Source organism: Leucoraja erinacea, chromosome 19 (genome assembly GCF_028641065.1).
Source record: "Leucoraja erinacea ecotype New England chromosome 19, Leri_hhj_1, whole genome shotgun sequence".
In the NCBI taxonomy this organism is placed as follows: Eukaryota; Metazoa; Chordata; class Chondrichthyes; order Rajiformes; family Rajidae; genus Leucoraja; species Leucoraja erinaceus.
The window spans coordinates 35667312-35683729 of NC_073395.1; the positions used below are offsets into that span (position 1 = coordinate 35667312).

General features: G+C 41.3%; 1 protein-coding gene across 2 annotated transcripts in view; it reads right to left on the bottom strand.

Annotated features, from left to right (window-relative positions):
• The window catches only part of cped1 (cadherin-like and PC-esterase domain containing 1), a 231306-nt gene that overhangs the window by 111104 nt on the left and 103784 nt on the right, over positions 1-16418 (bottom strand). For both annotated transcript variants that reach the window (XM_055650835.1, XM_055650836.1), the window contains exons 10-14: positions 14783-14887; positions 13792-13961; positions 11155-11210; positions 10421-10450; positions 1860-2046 (exon numbers count right to left, since the gene is read on the bottom strand). In XM_055650835.1, the coding sequence (XP_055506810.1) occupies positions 1860-2046; positions 10421-10450; positions 11155-11210; positions 13792-13961; positions 14783-14887 (548 nt within the window). The remainder of the gene's footprint in view (positions 1-1859; positions 2047-10420; positions 10451-11154; positions 11211-13791; positions 13962-14782; positions 14888-16418) is intronic.

Consider the following 16418-nt stretch of genomic DNA (forward strand, 5'->3'; position numbering starts at 1 on the left):
TGGCGACTTTGCGCCCCACCCAAGGTTTTTGTGTGGTTCCCGGAGGTTTTTGTCAGTCTCACTACCTGCTTCCACTACCTGCAACCTCCGGCAACCACCTGCAACCTCCGGGAACTGCATGGAAACCTTGGGTGGGGTGCAAAGTCTCCAGAGGTTTCCGTTCAGGTTTCCTAAGTGGGACAGGGGCATAAGTCTGATAATTGAGAACATTTCAGAATTCGGCCAAGCAACAAAAAATGTTAACAAGGAAAGGGGAAATAGAATACCAGACTGAGGGAACAGCTATTATGTGATAGCCTGTCTTTTGCGATATAGATAGGGGGAATCATATTAGTCTGTCAGGAGATGTTAGACCACTATTTTGTGACTGTCTTCTCAGTGTACAAAATGGAAAACATACAGATAGAATGAATGAGGAGATGAATGAAAATGCAATGGTTAAAAAAAAGAATAATGATTTGGACTGAAAGGCAGTAGGTGTGCAGAACCTGCTGATATTAATAACTAAGTTTTTGACTGAGTTAGCTAGACCTCTGGCATTTGTGAATGTGCAGGTTGTCATCTTCCAAAATTTCATAGATTTGAGAACCCTTCGCATTGACTGGAACGGGGAGGTCATCACAGATCCCACAGTGAAACCACCGGGCTTCGGCCTCCATCACAAGCAATGGTTAACCCGGAACAGAATCGGCACCCTCCATGCAAGAACAGCCCATCACCTGCATAAGTGGGGGATGACAGACAGCCCTGCTTGCGACTGTGGACATCCAGTCCAGACCATCCTACACATTGTGAATGACTGCTCACTGAGGCTTTTCCCTGGTGGCATCAAAGCCCATCCACCCAGAAACCAATGCTGCCCTGGCTTGGATGTCTACCCTTGATCTACAACTTTAGGCTGTGCACGCCATACGCCAGAAGAAGAACAACATTGATTGGAAGGAATGGACCAGTCAGTAACATTCGCTGATGGACATCTCGCTCAGCTGGGAGATCAACAAGTTTCGGGCAGACCAAAGAGCGTCTTTCACCGAGTTGATGACCGTCTAACAGCACTTGATATGCGTCTCCAAACGTGTCCCTGGGAACAGTCCATAAATCAGAGAGTCCTCTGTCACAGAGCTGTTCAGGATAAACCGTGACAAGGACCCTTGCATCATTCTCCAGACTCTCTTCACAAATCCACACTCTGCTAAGAGATGGGCAAGTGTCTCCATTGCAGCCGCCCAGAGGGCAGCGTGCGCTGGTAGTGAGGTTCCGACGATGCAGGAAGGACCAGACAGGGAGGGCTCCTCTCACCGCCAGTCAAGCCAGGTCTTGGTGCTTGGTTGGTGAGTTCTGGCGATGAGGCATTTTGCCTGACAAGTTGGGCAGTCTGGTATGGGAGCCATGCTACAGGATCCATCAAGTCCTTTTCCTGCAGTGCCTGCAGGATGCTGCAGGACAATGACACTTCAAATTGAATCTGAATCTGAGGATGTTCCGTGCTAACCACTGCCTGATGGACACTTCCCAGGCTGCAGGAGTATGTGCTGAGAGACTACCTGAAGCCTGATGTAGCCAACACCAAGGCTCTGTGAGGATGGGTCGGGGTCACAGACTATAGCACTTTGCTGCTGAACATTGGGGGGCAGTTTGAGTTTGATGGGGACACAGACTCAAACAAGGGAAGGACATCACCCCAGAGGGCCACATGAGTAGCAAGGATGCTTTATTTAAAGACAGGAGCATACTGAGTAAAACACTAATGAATGTACAGACACTGAGATTGTCGGAAGAGTTTTTAGCACAGTTTTTGTTTTGACTATATATTTTTTATTCTGAATAATGTTTTTTTGGAAAAATAAATGCTATTTTACCTGGATCCCTTTTTCTCATCTAAATGCACCCGACAGTGGCAATTGGCTGCCTCTGCTCTAATCTTTATTATCACCACATCAAAAGGGACTTCGGAATAGTACACTTTGTTTTTTGACGTGAAGGTTGGATTCAGTTTCAACTGCGGTCTGGTAAGGATGCGAGAGATATGTGTCAGAGTGTGTTTGGCTGCACAAAACAGAAAGGAAAAGGTAAACTAATTAACGTAGTTAAACAAGACGTTAAAGAGCAATAGTTGGCAGCAATGTATCAGTTGATCCCCTTTAGTAACTCAATATTCAGGTCATAGCTTAACAATATCCATCAGTTACTGCTGAACAATAGCTCTGGCACTGACATCAGTATTTCAAAAAAAAAAATTCTGTTAAGGGTCCAAGCCTGCTGCGAAAGTTGGAAAACGCCCTCAAAAACAGCAGACACCTGAATGCCTGAAGTCTTTGCAAAAGATATACTGGAGAAGGAGTAGTATCATGGCTGATCTAACCTAGGTTTCATCACCACTTCCCCATTCACTTTGCCATTTAAACGTCTGTTAGTTTCCACCCTGAATATATTCAGTGACCCCCCCCCCTCTTCAGTTATTCTTGATTAGTGCGAGTGTCAGGGGTTATGGGGAGAAGGGAAGAGAATCGGGTTAAGAGGGAGAAATAGATCAGCCATGATTGAATGATAGAGCAGACTTGATGGGCTGAATGGCCTAATTCTGCTCCTATCACTTACAACCTCATCACCTTATATAAATTGCTTTAAGGTGATCCCCTCTTCACAGCCTAACAATAAATCTATTATTACGCTAATGTTTCAGTGCCTTCTGCAGTTAACAATAATCCAACATATTTAGAAGTTCAACCATTTCTCAATTCCCTATTCACAATTCCCAGTCGTATCCTTCAAAGGAAAGTAAAACAGTATGGTGAGGCATCGGGGTAATGAAACTCTTACTTGCAGCGACATCACAAATAGATGCAGGCAAACAATTCATATTTAAATGACGTAAAATTTCTAAATGAACGAAGACAGTAAAAACAAAAGGCATTTAGTGCTAAATGCAATTAGAAGAACAAAAGGGAGGGTTAGCGTTGGGCAGGTTGGTTCAAGAATCTGATAATTGTAGGAAAGTAATGGTTGCACAAGATAATGTGAGGGACTTCAGGCTTCTGTACATCCTGCCTGGTGGTAGATGCAGGAGCAAAATGGAAAGGCCACGGAGAGTTGGTGTTTGAAGTAACAGGCGATTTATTAAACTGGTATGCACCAGGAGGCCAGTCAAAGATGACCTGTCAGCTGTGACATTGGTACGTTTGTTATATTCTCAGATGACAAGATTACTTAGAAACTTGATTAACAGTAACTCGAGGTCTTAATGGCACAATGGAATTCAGAAAGACTTAATTAGGTCACCAACAGAATGAAATGATTATTCACAAGTCCAAATTCATTAACAGTAAATCTAAATCTCTGTTACAATGATGGGTGCACACATAATCAATGAAATGCCTGTTCGGCCTTGTCTGCGGTTTCCTGTCACCACATTAACACAGTCCACATCCCTATTTACTCATTATTAGCCCTCACTATTGTTTACCCGACAACAGTAGCAATAAGAAGAGGGAACTTTGAGAGATACCGACTTCCTGAGGCAGCACCTAATGTAGATGCTTTCAATGGAGGGTGGGCTGTGCCTGTGATGGACGATTTCTTGCTCTTATTGACATTGAGCGAGCAGACTTTATTGTATATTATGATATTATTTGCTACTGCACTCTCATAGTCTACCTCCTTTATTTTTACATTCTGGGCCACCTGTCAAAGGCTTAATAAAATTTCCACCGATTCGGGAGATGTGTTCGTCCTGTTTAAAGATGGAACCATCACTTCCATTCCTTAAAAGGCGAATGAAAGCCAAAGGAAATGCCCGGAGCAGGTGCTTCAGGCAGCAGGTCCCTGGCCGTTAGACCACATTGGCACACATCACATCTGGAAGGGTGGTATCTGGACAGCAGATGCTGGTTTACACAAAAAAAACACCAAGTGCTGGAGATTCTCAGCGGCAGCACCTCTTTGGAGGACATGGGTAAGTGACGCTTCGGGTCAGAACCCTTCAGAGATTGAGGAAGGGTCCAGCCCTGAAATGTCCTCCAGAGATGCTGTTTTGACCCGCTTGAGATACTCTAACACGCTATGTTTTCTTTAGGGTAGAATATAACTCAGTGGGGAAGGAGAATGTTCCAGGCAAGGATTACCTGGATAGGGTTGTATTTTTGTTTTAATTTTAGATTATTCCTTTTTGGTGACAGACAAGCCCTTTATCACAAATCTAGGTGTACGTACAATGGCCAGGAATTAGGAATAGCCCCCATCACCCACTCTCTGGCCACTCCCACACTCTCCATGTTGGAAGTATGCCTGTATTAACCAGATATAAACCAGGCCCATGGATTCTACGCACCTCTACATAAAGGTAAATGTTAAAATTCCTACCCTCATTCAATATGATCATGGCTGATCATCCAGAATCAGTACCCCATTCCTGCTTTTTCCCCATATCCTTGATGCGTTTAGCCCTAAGAGCTAAATCTAAGTCTCTCTTGAAAACATCCAGTGAATTGGCCTCCACTGCCTTCTGTGGCAGAGAATTCCACAGATTCACAACTGTCTGGGTGAAAAGGTTTTTCCTCATCTCAGTCCTAAATGGCCTACCCCTTATTCTTGAACTGTGACCCCTGGTTTTGGACTCCCCCAACATCGGGAACATTTTTCCTGCATCTAGCCTGTCCAATCCCTTAAGAATGTTGTATGTTTCTATAAGATACCCTCTCATCCTTCTAAATTCTAGAGAATACAAGCCCAGTTGATCCATTCTTTCATCACATGTCTGTTACGAAAGGGGACATAACCCTTTCAGGGAAATAACCTGGTGAACCTACGCTGCACAATAGCAAGTATATCCTTCCTCAAATTAGGAGACCAAACCTGCACACAAAACTCCAGGTGTGGTCTCGCCAGAGCCCTGTACAACTGCAGTAGGACCTCCTTGCTCCTAAACTCAAATCCTCTCGCAATGAAGGCCAACATGGCATTAGCTTTCTTCACTGTCTGCTGCACCTGCATGTTTACTTTCAATGACTGATGTACCAGGTGATGTACCCAGGTCTCGTTGTTCACCCCCTTTTCCTAATCTGACACCATTCAGATAACAATCTGCCTTCCTGTTCTTGCCAGCAAAATGGATAACCTCACATTTATCCACATAATACTGTATCTGCCATGCATCTGCCCACTCACCCAACCTATCCAAGTCACTCTGCAGCCTCATAGCATTCTCCACTGCCACCCAGCTTTGTGTCTTCCGCAAACTTGCAGATGTTAATCTCATTAAAGGCTCACGATTCAATTTCACTGCCTCCTAGTACAGCGCTGTTTTCATTACTCTGCGGCTTTGTAAGAACTGCTGTATTTTACCACTGGCATCAACTAAACTTGCTGGCTCTGTGTTTTGTATATATGTGCCTCTTCCCCTTGAGACATTTGTTTACTTTCACAGAAGTGAATAATGGATTTGTTTTTTCTGTGGTGTAGTCTTGGAATATCCAGGTTATTTAATAATTTTTCAGCTGTGGAGACCAGTTTACCAGATTTTTCACCAACCTATCACGGCTAGTGCACAGTCATTCTAAAGTTAATAAATGAGACTGGCATAGAACCAAATGGAAATTTCAAATGAAAATGTTCCTGCCATTGTGTGCAGTTGATATGGATTATCACTGACCTGTTCTATACAGACTGCATGAATGGGATTATTGTAAAATATGCAATAAATATTTACTGTTTATCAGCCACCGATCAACATAACCATGCGTTGATTTATTGGACTCCAGCCTTTATGCAGCCAGAATGCTTTTTAGATTAGTAGTACAACAAAAAAAACATTGCCAATGAAGTGCATCACAGATAATAAAATCATTTATAAGGATGCAATTTCATTGTAGTTCAGCATAAACTCCACAAACAATAAATGGGCAGTTTATGTCCATCAACTGAATATTAAGAGTGGGTTATTGACATTTTAGTGTGCAGTATCTGTTTTAACTTTTTCCTGTCTTGTTCCAAACAGTAGTGATCATAAGAGACATTGACAAAAGCAAAATATGCCATGTCATAGAGTCATACAGTTGTGGTAACAGGCCCTTCAGCCCAACTTGCCCACACCGGCCAACATGTCCCAGCTACACTAGTCCCACCTGCCCGTGTTTGGTCCATATCCCTCCAAACCTGTCCTATCCATGTACTTGTCTAACTGTTTTGTAAACGTTGGGATAGTCCCTGCCTCAACTACCTCCTCTGGCAGCTGGTTCACTACACCCACCACCCTATGTGTGAAAAAGATACCCCTCAGATTCCTATTAAATCTTCTCCCCCCTCTCCTTAAACCTATATCCTCTGGTCCACGATTCACCTACTGTGGGCAAAAGACTCTGTGCATCTACTTGATCTATTCCTCTCATGATTTTATACATTTCGATAAGATCGTGTGATCTTATTCAGCTATGTGATGGGTTCAGTACGTGGCAACACAGTCAGAAGAATCTTTCAGTGAAGGGTTTGAAATGTAGATGAAGTGGTGTTGCAAACAGTGGCCGAGACTTTCCTGAACAAGAACGAGTTCATCACAGTCTGGAGATCAGCCAGAGAAAAGAAATGCCCATTCTTTTCAACCCCCAGGCAGGTGACCATGAACATAGAACCACAGAACATAGAAACATAGAACGTAGGTGCAGGAATCGGCCATTTGGCCCCTCGAGCCAGCACCGCCATTCAATATGAACGTCAATAGTCTACAGCCTCTGTACCTGGTACAAACGTCCCCAATGTCATTGAGAAATGCCTCACAAGCTGAAATATCAGGCACCAAATGTTGAAACATTTACAGGCTCAGTTGCTCCATTGTTAAATGATTTGTCACACAAAGTAAGAAGGGCGTGATCAGCATTCTGGGAGCTTGGTAAGTTCTAATGTCGCCAAATGATACTTTGATAGCGTGGAATGGAAAAGAATTAACCTTCTCCCTCATGAAGAATGCATTGGGGTTCATGGCGGCAGTGGAATGAAATGTCATGAACATATTTGAGAGGTGTTCTGTAGATATTTCAGGGCGGAAACATTAAGCTCTTGGAACTGGCCAATAGGTTAGCAGAGCTTTTTCCTCACCAAGTATTTACTCAAAGAACACAGGAACAGGCCCTTTGGCCCACAATACCTGTGCCAAACATTATGCCAACACCAACCCCTATCTGCCTCCACATAATCCATATCCCTTCACTCCCTGCACATCAATGTTCCTATCCAGAATTCTTCTAAAAGCAACTATTGTATCTGCCTCCACCATCACTCCTGGAAGCATCTTCCCGGCATTCACCATCCTCTGTAAAAACACTTACCCCACGCATCTCCTTTAAACTTTGCCCCGCTCACCATACACCTATGGCCTTGGTATTTGATTTTTCCATCCTGGGAAAAAGATTTTGATTGCCTGCCTCTCTGTCTATGTCTCTCCTGGTTTTATATATTCCTCTCAGGTCTTGGCCCAACCTCCGGCATTCCTGAAAAAATAATCCAAGTCTGTCCAACCTCTCCATGCAGTTAATATCCCCTAATCCCGGCATCATTCTGGTGAACCTCCTCTCCTTCCTTTGCAAAGCCTCCACATCCTTCCTGAAACGGGGCGACCAATACTGGCACGCTGGCTTGAAACTGACATCTGTTGTCTGAAAAAGGGTCTCGACCCGAAACCTCACCTATTCCTTTTCTTAAGAGATGCTGCCTGACCCGCTGAGTTACTCCAGCCTTGTGTGCTGTCATCAATAGAATTTAGTTAATTTGCCTCCTCTTTCAGGAGATCATCATTTTTATCTTAAACCACAATCACTGTTGGTTTATCATCTTTGCCTACTCCATTATTCATCACTGCAAAATATGTTTTGCTAAATCTTTTGTTAATGACCCTTGGAAAAGCTGGAGTATGGACAGTGCAAACAGAAAGCTCATTATAGTGGAGATACTCTTCACAATCCTAACGTCGCGGATAATGAGTTGGAACAGAAAAGGCTTGCTCAGCTATTAAATGGCAACAAAACATTACAGACACCCGCTGATATGCTTGTGTATATATTTACAGATCCGCGCACAATTCACTGGTAGTGCCTGAAGAATATGACCTTCACAGGGTATCATCCACTAATAACATGCTACAAGCTCCCCTTGACGATTGTAGTAAATATCAAACAACTTGAACCCTAACGGAAGCCAGTAACAGATACTTTACTAAGTTAGATCAAAACCAGTAAATCTTCCAATAACTAGTCAGAGCAGCATAACAGATATATTACTATATAATAATGGTGTCCATTATTCAAGATTGTCCACTATAACCGAGCAATAGAGTATCACTAGGCTAAGTAGGACCCGTTGGGTCCCAGTCACAGGGGAGGCCTGGTCCCCCAAAGCAACCCATTCCCCAATGCAATATTCCACCACTCACAAATTCTCCCGAGTTTTCCCCTTGATTCAAACACGGAGAATGTCCGTAGCGAGTCCGTAGGAGGCCGTAGCAGCTCGTAATGCCAGCCGTAGGTACTCGGGGCATCAGGTAGGTCGGAACGTTTTTTCAGCATGTTGAAAAATATCCACGAGTTAAAAAAATAGCCCCGAGTACCTACGGCTGGCATTTCCGAGTTTGAATCAAGGGGCAAACTCGGGAGAATTCGTGAGTTACTCGGGAAAGTGGGACAGGGGCTTAAGTAAGACAGGTCCTGCCACATACAAAGCCACGCTGGTTATCCCAAATTAGTCCATTCTATTCCAAAAGTCACGTGGGAAAAAATCCTTAGCCAGCAAAGAGATTAATTTAACTGCATCAAATGTTGAAGGTACAGTAAATCAGGAGCCCCAAGCGTGCAAACTGACTTATATGGGATCCTTAAAGGGACATCGCGAGCTAAGCAGCTTTGTTTCACCATTCTTGACATACTTCCACCCAAATCTCACAAATGTAAAAGCAAAAAGGTACGTTCTCTGATGGTCAAGTATCACACACTGCCATTTTACTATATTCTGTTTTATGCTACTTTTAGGGTTTACTTGCTGAAATTACATGGATTAAAAACATGTGGTAGAGGACAAGGCGATAAGGACTTATTAATACAAATGTTCTGGGCCAACAATGGTGGAAATGTCAGTGTTTCCTCATCCCACATAATTGACAGCGCTTTCAGATTTACTGTACACGTACACCGTCATGTAGAAATGATTCATATTATGTTTGTGTCTTGACTCTTCAGAAAGATCAACAAGAACAGGGAGAAAACACAAGGAACTGCAGATGCTGGAAACTTGCGTAGAACACAAAATGCTGGAATAACTCAGCATGGAGAACATGGATAGGTGACGTTTTGGGTCAGGACACTTCTTCAGACTCAGGGGGACACGAGCAGGGCATCTTGTTCTAAGTGTCTAACATTGGCAAACTTTTCTTGCCAAAGAATTCTGTGTCAGGTCTAAGAGCTGCAACACTTGATTCTCTTCTTGGGGTCAAAGAAAGGGAATTCTAGCAAGATTCCCAGCCAAGAACGTATTAATATAAAATATTTTTCTGATTAGTTTTAACTTTTAAACTAAAAACCCCTTTCTAATCTGTGCAAGAATTTTGAATCTTTAACATTTCTAAGTTAAGCCATTCAAGTGTTTAGAGTTGAATGTTTTGTAAGTGCTCAAGAGTAATTACAACTGAGGGTCTTTTGTTTGAATTATATTTTAAATTCTTCACCCATATTAATTTGTATTCATTAATTTTCTGTTTAAGGAGTTTACAAATATTTTGAATGCTGCAGAAATATTCAGATTGGAACTTCTGGGTAAGTATGGGGATATGGCTTATTGAGTTATTAATACATTTTTCACATTTTATGAGCAGGAATTCCCCATGTGATGCCCATTAAGAACACGCAAGGCTCTTGCAAGACAAGGGGTCGCAATGGAGGGACTCCTCCCAAAAGCTTCTGCAGGTCCCTTTGGAAGATGGCCAGAGGCAAATTCATTCCTTTCTTTAACAAAGGAGGTGTCAGGGCACATTTACAGTGCTTACTGCAAACATTAAATGTGTAGGAAGGAACTACAGATGCTGGTTAAAACCGAAGATAGACACAAAAAGCTGGAGTAACTCAGCGGGACAGGCAGCATCTCTGGAGAGAAGGAATGGGTGACATTTCAGATTGAAGAAGGGTCCCGACCCGAAATGTCACCCATTCTCTCCAGAAATGCTGCTTGTCCCGCTGAGTTACTCCAGCTTTTTGTGTCTATCTTCGGTTTAAACCAGCATCGGCATCTTTGTGTCCCTTTAAATGTTCACAATAAACACTGTTAATCAGAAGAATTTACTTGACACTTTTTACTCCCACTGTTCAATAAATTCACAGAAATTGATCAAAACTACAGGTCAGTTATTGATTTGTTAATTGAACAGCACACAAGAAACACACTTTTTTACCTGTGCTGCAGTTTTTCTGCTTGTTCCAACCTGCATAAAAATATTAAATATTGACAATTAAAGAAATGATAAATCGCAAATGTAATATTTAGTCAATTATTTTCTGTAATTTTTTCAGAGAATGAATAGTTTCAAATTATTGCTACTTCCAGAGCCATTATTTACATCTTATGGTTTTCTACATTCTTGTAATCCCACTTTGTAATTTCCTGCTGTATAGAAATGATTTATTGTGAGATATTATTTCAAGTAAATCACTTCATTTTTATTTTTCCTTATAACATAGAAGAAAGCCACTTGACCAAGGTTGATAGTAACACTCTGAGCATTCCCCTTTGTCCACTTAGTTCCCGTAACCTATGTTCCTATTAATATTGCCCGACTTTCCCACCAGCTACTGTAACTACACAAGGGACAATTTATAGTGGCCAATTAATGGCCAACCATTCAACATGTCTGAGATTTGGGAAGAAACTGAAGCATTTGCCAGAACCCAGCGTGGTTGCAGGGCGAACATGCAAACTCCACACAGACAGCACTGGGCAACAGGATCACATATTGGTCATCGGAGCTGCACGACCTGTAACATCACTGTTCTGCTCATTTCATATCTCCAAAACAAAAATAATCCAACTCCTAAATGCTAGTATTTTTTTAATTAAAATATATGCAGAATTACTTCAAAACTTAATTTTGTATGGTAAACAATATCCATCGGAGACTAAATATCTTACCCATCTTGTTGTCAATCTTTTCAAATGTATGAGGGGGTATTGTCTGAAATGGTTCCCTGTCATAAAAAGGAATATAACACAACCAAGTTAGTTGCCCAGCTTCATGAATAATAACAAATAGCCAAGCCACTCATCCATCAGAATGTCATTATTATATGCCTGCAGTAATTGAGAATAATCAAGCTGCGATACTTGAAGAGATTAATTGAATAGATGCAAACTCTTCCCCTGCGTGAGGGTTGCAAGGCTGTTTCCTAGGATCAAGTCTATTTGTACATGAAGTATTTATTGCCAATAAACCATTGTTTTCTCTTGCAATTGGGTTTAAATCAATCTTCTTCTTGCGTATGGCGTGCACAGCCTAAAGTTGTAGGACAACTTGTTCTATTTGAGCTTATTTGATTGTGCACGCCAGGTTGATTGCATTCGTCGAAACAGGGCTGACCACGTGAAGGTTGCAATCTCCCGCCCCGATTCATATCAATGTGATAACAACAATAAGGCCCCATTGTTATAGAGCTATTTTTGTGCTTGTACTGGGACAGGGTTTGAACTGCTGTTCAACTGACTCCAGCAGTACCATGGGAGAGAAAATTTAGTAACATTAATTTTAATATATGACACATGTACAAACAAATCATAGTAACCAAAGAAGAAGAATAAATCATCTCCTCTAAACTAATCACCAATATCCAAGAGCTGGGTTTCCGTGCCTTCCTTAGCAACTGGATCCTTGACGTCAAGGGGAAACCTCAGTCTGCGCAGATCGGTAACAACATTTCCTCCACACTGACCATTAAAATAGCTGGTTCAAGGCTGCTCTACTTTCTTTAGGCCCTTGATTGCGAGGCTAAGTACAGCTCCATTGCCATCTACAAATCAGCCAATGATGCCACTGTGGTTGGCGGAATTACGGGTGGTGTTGAATTAGAAAATAGGAGAGAGATAGACCAACTGGTTGCCAGGTGCCGCAACAATAACCACTCACTCGACGTCAACAAGACCAAGTAATCGTTCTTCACAGGCCGCTCCAGTTAATGCATCTACATCAGGCACTGCCACAAGAGGGTGGTATCTTTCATCAAAGTGCGCACTATCTCTTCTCACTGCTACCATCGGGCAGGAGGTACAGAAGTCTGACATCCCACATCATCAGGTTCAGGAACAGCTACTTTCTTACAAATATCAGGTTCTTGAACCAACTTGCACAAACCTAATCTTCCCTTTTGTTTTAAATCATGTTGTGCACTAATGTCTTATTTTTTTGACAGTCATCTTTCTTTTAGAAATTTGACGTGGAATTTATGTATAATTTGTTTTTGTGTGCTTGTTTGAGTCTATTTGTCTGTGATGCAGCTGCAAGTAAGATATGCATTATGCCTGGCACATACTTATGCATAGGGCAATAGACAACGCATTGTTATGGTAGTAGAGTAGTCCGTCTGAATAAAATAGAATCAGAGCCACACATTGTTTTGTTCAAGAAGGAACTGCAGATGCTGGAAGATCGAAGGTACACAAAAATGCTGGAGAAACTCAGCGGGTGCAGCAGCATCTATGGAGCGAAGGAAATGGGCGACGTTTCGGGCCAAAACCCTTCTTCAGGCTGATGCAGGGTGGGGAGTGGGAAGAAGAAAGGAAGAGGGGGAGCTAGAGGGCTGAGGGAGAGCTGGGAAAAGGAGGAGACAGCAAGGGATGCTAGTTTCTCCAGCATTTTTGTCTACCAAACATTAAAGGGATATCATTTTAATGTTGGTGGGGATATTTTGAAAAAAATATGCGGAGCAAGTGTCTTTAAACACAGAGACGGGTAGGTGACCTGAAAGCAATATCAGGGGTGCTGATGGAAGCAAATACAATAGTGGTATTTACGAGGCTTTTAGTCAGGCACATGACTATGCAATGAATGGAGAGATATGAATTCCATGCAAGGTAGAAGAAATTAAATTTGGCAATTAAAGGAAAGAAATTAACATAAATTAAAATCATATTCGGCACAGACATTGTGGGCCAAAGGGCCAACTCCTGTGCTGTAATGTTTTATGCTTATACGTTATACTTTTTTTTAATTTTTATTTTTATTTATTTATTTATTTATTTTTATTATTGGAGATAGGTACATAATCTATTACATCATTACTGTCTTACATTTTTAAATTGATAATATTGTCAGTTATTATTACATTGTCTCCAATACTTTTTGCATTTTTCTTCGTTTTTTTTATAACTAGATAGAGCTAAAGGGATAGATGAAATAGAGAGAGGGAAGAAGGAAAAAGAAAACTAAAATAAAAAAAAAGGAAGAGGAGTGAAAGAGGTAATTGAAGAAGAATGGAAAAATTTGTTAGAGTTTAAAAACATCATTCGAGATATGTTCGTACATTTCGAAGTATAGCATTTCATCCAATCTTTAGTCCGGGTGCTAGTCAGGTTCCTGTGCTGAACTATTCTGACCCTTTAAAGTAATCAATAAAAGGAGACCATGTTCCAACGAATAATTCCTGTTTGTCCAACAGGGAAAATCTGATTATACGTTATACAACAGTGATATATGTTATAAACCAAAATAGGACCTGATCTTCTCAATAGTGTTTCTAAACTATTAAAATATATAATGACGAAATCTGATATTTTTACCAGTGAAAATAATTCAAGTTGCTCTTTAGTTGAAGAGCTTGGAACTGGTCTCTTAGTTGTGAGAGAAGCAGATGCATCCCTAGAATAGATCTTCTTCTGGATGTGCAATCAAAATGGTGATATAGTGCATACAATATTCTTTGATAGTCTGGGTTAGTGGATGGATAAAGCTGGAGAGAAAAAAACACAATTAAAATCAAAAATAAATTAAATTCACATTAATATGTTCGTAGTGATTCTAAAAAATAATTTGCCTTGCTTTAATTATAAAAATATAATAATTTGCAAGTCAGAGAATAAAAATGGACTAAGATAGCTGAACAAATAGTTGAGGTTTCGGGAACAATTCTACACAGGGATTCCAATTCAACAGGCCTAACATCCTGGCTGCGTCTCCCTTCCAAGTACACTTACTGCAAGCAGATGCAGTAGGCCGTACAAGTTGACCTTCTGCTGCAAAGATGAGGCCCCTGAGGTGGAGCAGGCTTCAGGGGCGTGTAGGCCTCAGAGGTTTATCTTGAGGCCCTGCTGCCAAATGTTTTATTTTAAAAAGATTTTAAAGATCTGAGTTGAGAAATGTTATAATTAGGTGAATAAGAAATATAAAATTGAAGACAAAATTCTCTAATATTTAAATTATTCATCACAATGAATGGTGACAAATGTTTCTCTTGCCCGCCTCCCAGAATTAGCGAATGAAGGGGGCCTCTTGAAAAACATCATTGCATCAATGCTAGGCTCAATATGAGTCCAATGGCAGACGCCCACATTGCTCTACTTAGACTTTTGCCTTTCATCCAAGAACCCTGTGCCAAAGCAGCTGTTGTCCATTGGAATTGTGTTGGAACCTCAGGCTTTCTGTCAGCACATCTTGGGACCAGAAACATCTTAAATGTGTTGGATGCATTGAAAGGGACTTTTAACCTGAAAAACTTCATCTTCTATAAAGACCTACATTTGGTTTGAGGTACCAAAGTAACCATTTACATACCAACTGAAACTTCCCTTGATTCTTGAATTCCATATGAAAATTACGAATGACTGTTATATCTCTTGAACTCAGACAAAGATCATGTTTCTGGAACCGGCTGTGATTCTGTAATAAGAATGATCTGGTGAAGAGAACTTAATAGTAAAGTGAACTTGATACCAAATGAAATACAAACTGAAAATGATGGGAATACTGTGGTGGACAGAGAGCATCTATGGAAAGAGAGAGCAAAGTTAACGTTTCCCCACAATGAATTTTCATCAGAAATGGCCCGAGATTGCTACCAAATACAAGAGACAGGGAAAGAAATTAGCAACTAGATGGGACCTGGTAGAAATCAAATGACAAAAGGTGAAAAAGCCAAATGGAGATGGAGATGAAAAAGCCAAAAATACATGAATGGGTTATGAGGTAGGGTGCAGGGATGGAGAGTGGGGGTGTTAAGTTGTTGTACAAGTGCCTCAACATTGATTGGTCCCTGATTCCAGTACACTTTCTAACAAAACAAACATATATTTCAGTTTGATAAACAAAGTTTCAATGGGTAGCATAGTAACGCAGCTGGTGGAGCTGCTGCCTCGCAGAGCCAGAGACCCGGGTTCTATCCTGACCTCTGGTGCTATCTGTGTGGAGTTTGCATGTTGTCTCTATGGCCACATCTGTTTCCTTCGTGTGTTCTGGTTTCCCCCCACATCCCCAGGACGTGCAGGTTTGTAGCTTAATTGGCCTCAGTAAAACACCCTAGACGTGTTGGGAGTGGATGAGAAATTGGGATATCATAGAACTAATGTGAAAGGGTGATCGGCGGTCAGTATAGACTCGATGGGCCAAAGGGACTGTGCCAATGCTGTATCTTTAAAATAAAAAAAACTGTGGTTCCTTCCCTCTGCTAGATGGAGTCGTTTCTCACCGCAAATTGGGCAAATGCCGATATTTAAAATATTAAATTATTTCCTATTACTCAACGCTTAGTTTCCACCCTCCAATTGCTTTGTTGATTACCATAACAAATTAGTCTAATTAGTTTCCACTCTGCAATGCTGACCAACAACACAAGGAGTACAGGGATGGCCATCATTGAAAGGACTGTCATTAGGTATGTTACAAAACCTACCTGAATCGTCATTGGGAATCTGCCCACAGCCAGGTCCGCGATTTTGGCGATGTTTGGAGGGGGCGGGTTTAAAACGCGATTTTTATTAGGCTGTACTAATCGCAGATGTTCAGCCTAGTAAATCATTAACGAAAAATCGCTGCACGACCCGGTCGCAAAAGGTATTATTAGTTTAATAGGCCTCGATAATATAGTTATAATAATTTTAAAATTACTATCTGATTCCGCAACCTCTCGCAGCCCCAGGGTTTTATAAAGCAATCATTAAAGGTATGTACCTTATTTTTACATTAAATGGGGCATATATATAACCCTATATAATCAAGTTATCTATAGCGAGTAGTTCATTTTGGGCTTTTTATATCCCGCAGTATTTTTCTCGGCATTTGAGGGCACTAATCCAGCGCGATGTCAACATTCTAAACCAGCGCGTTCACAGAAACCCACTAGAAAGCCGATTTAAATGGGCATTTATTTACAGCAATTGAACACTAAATTCCTTCCATTTGGCCTATACATTAA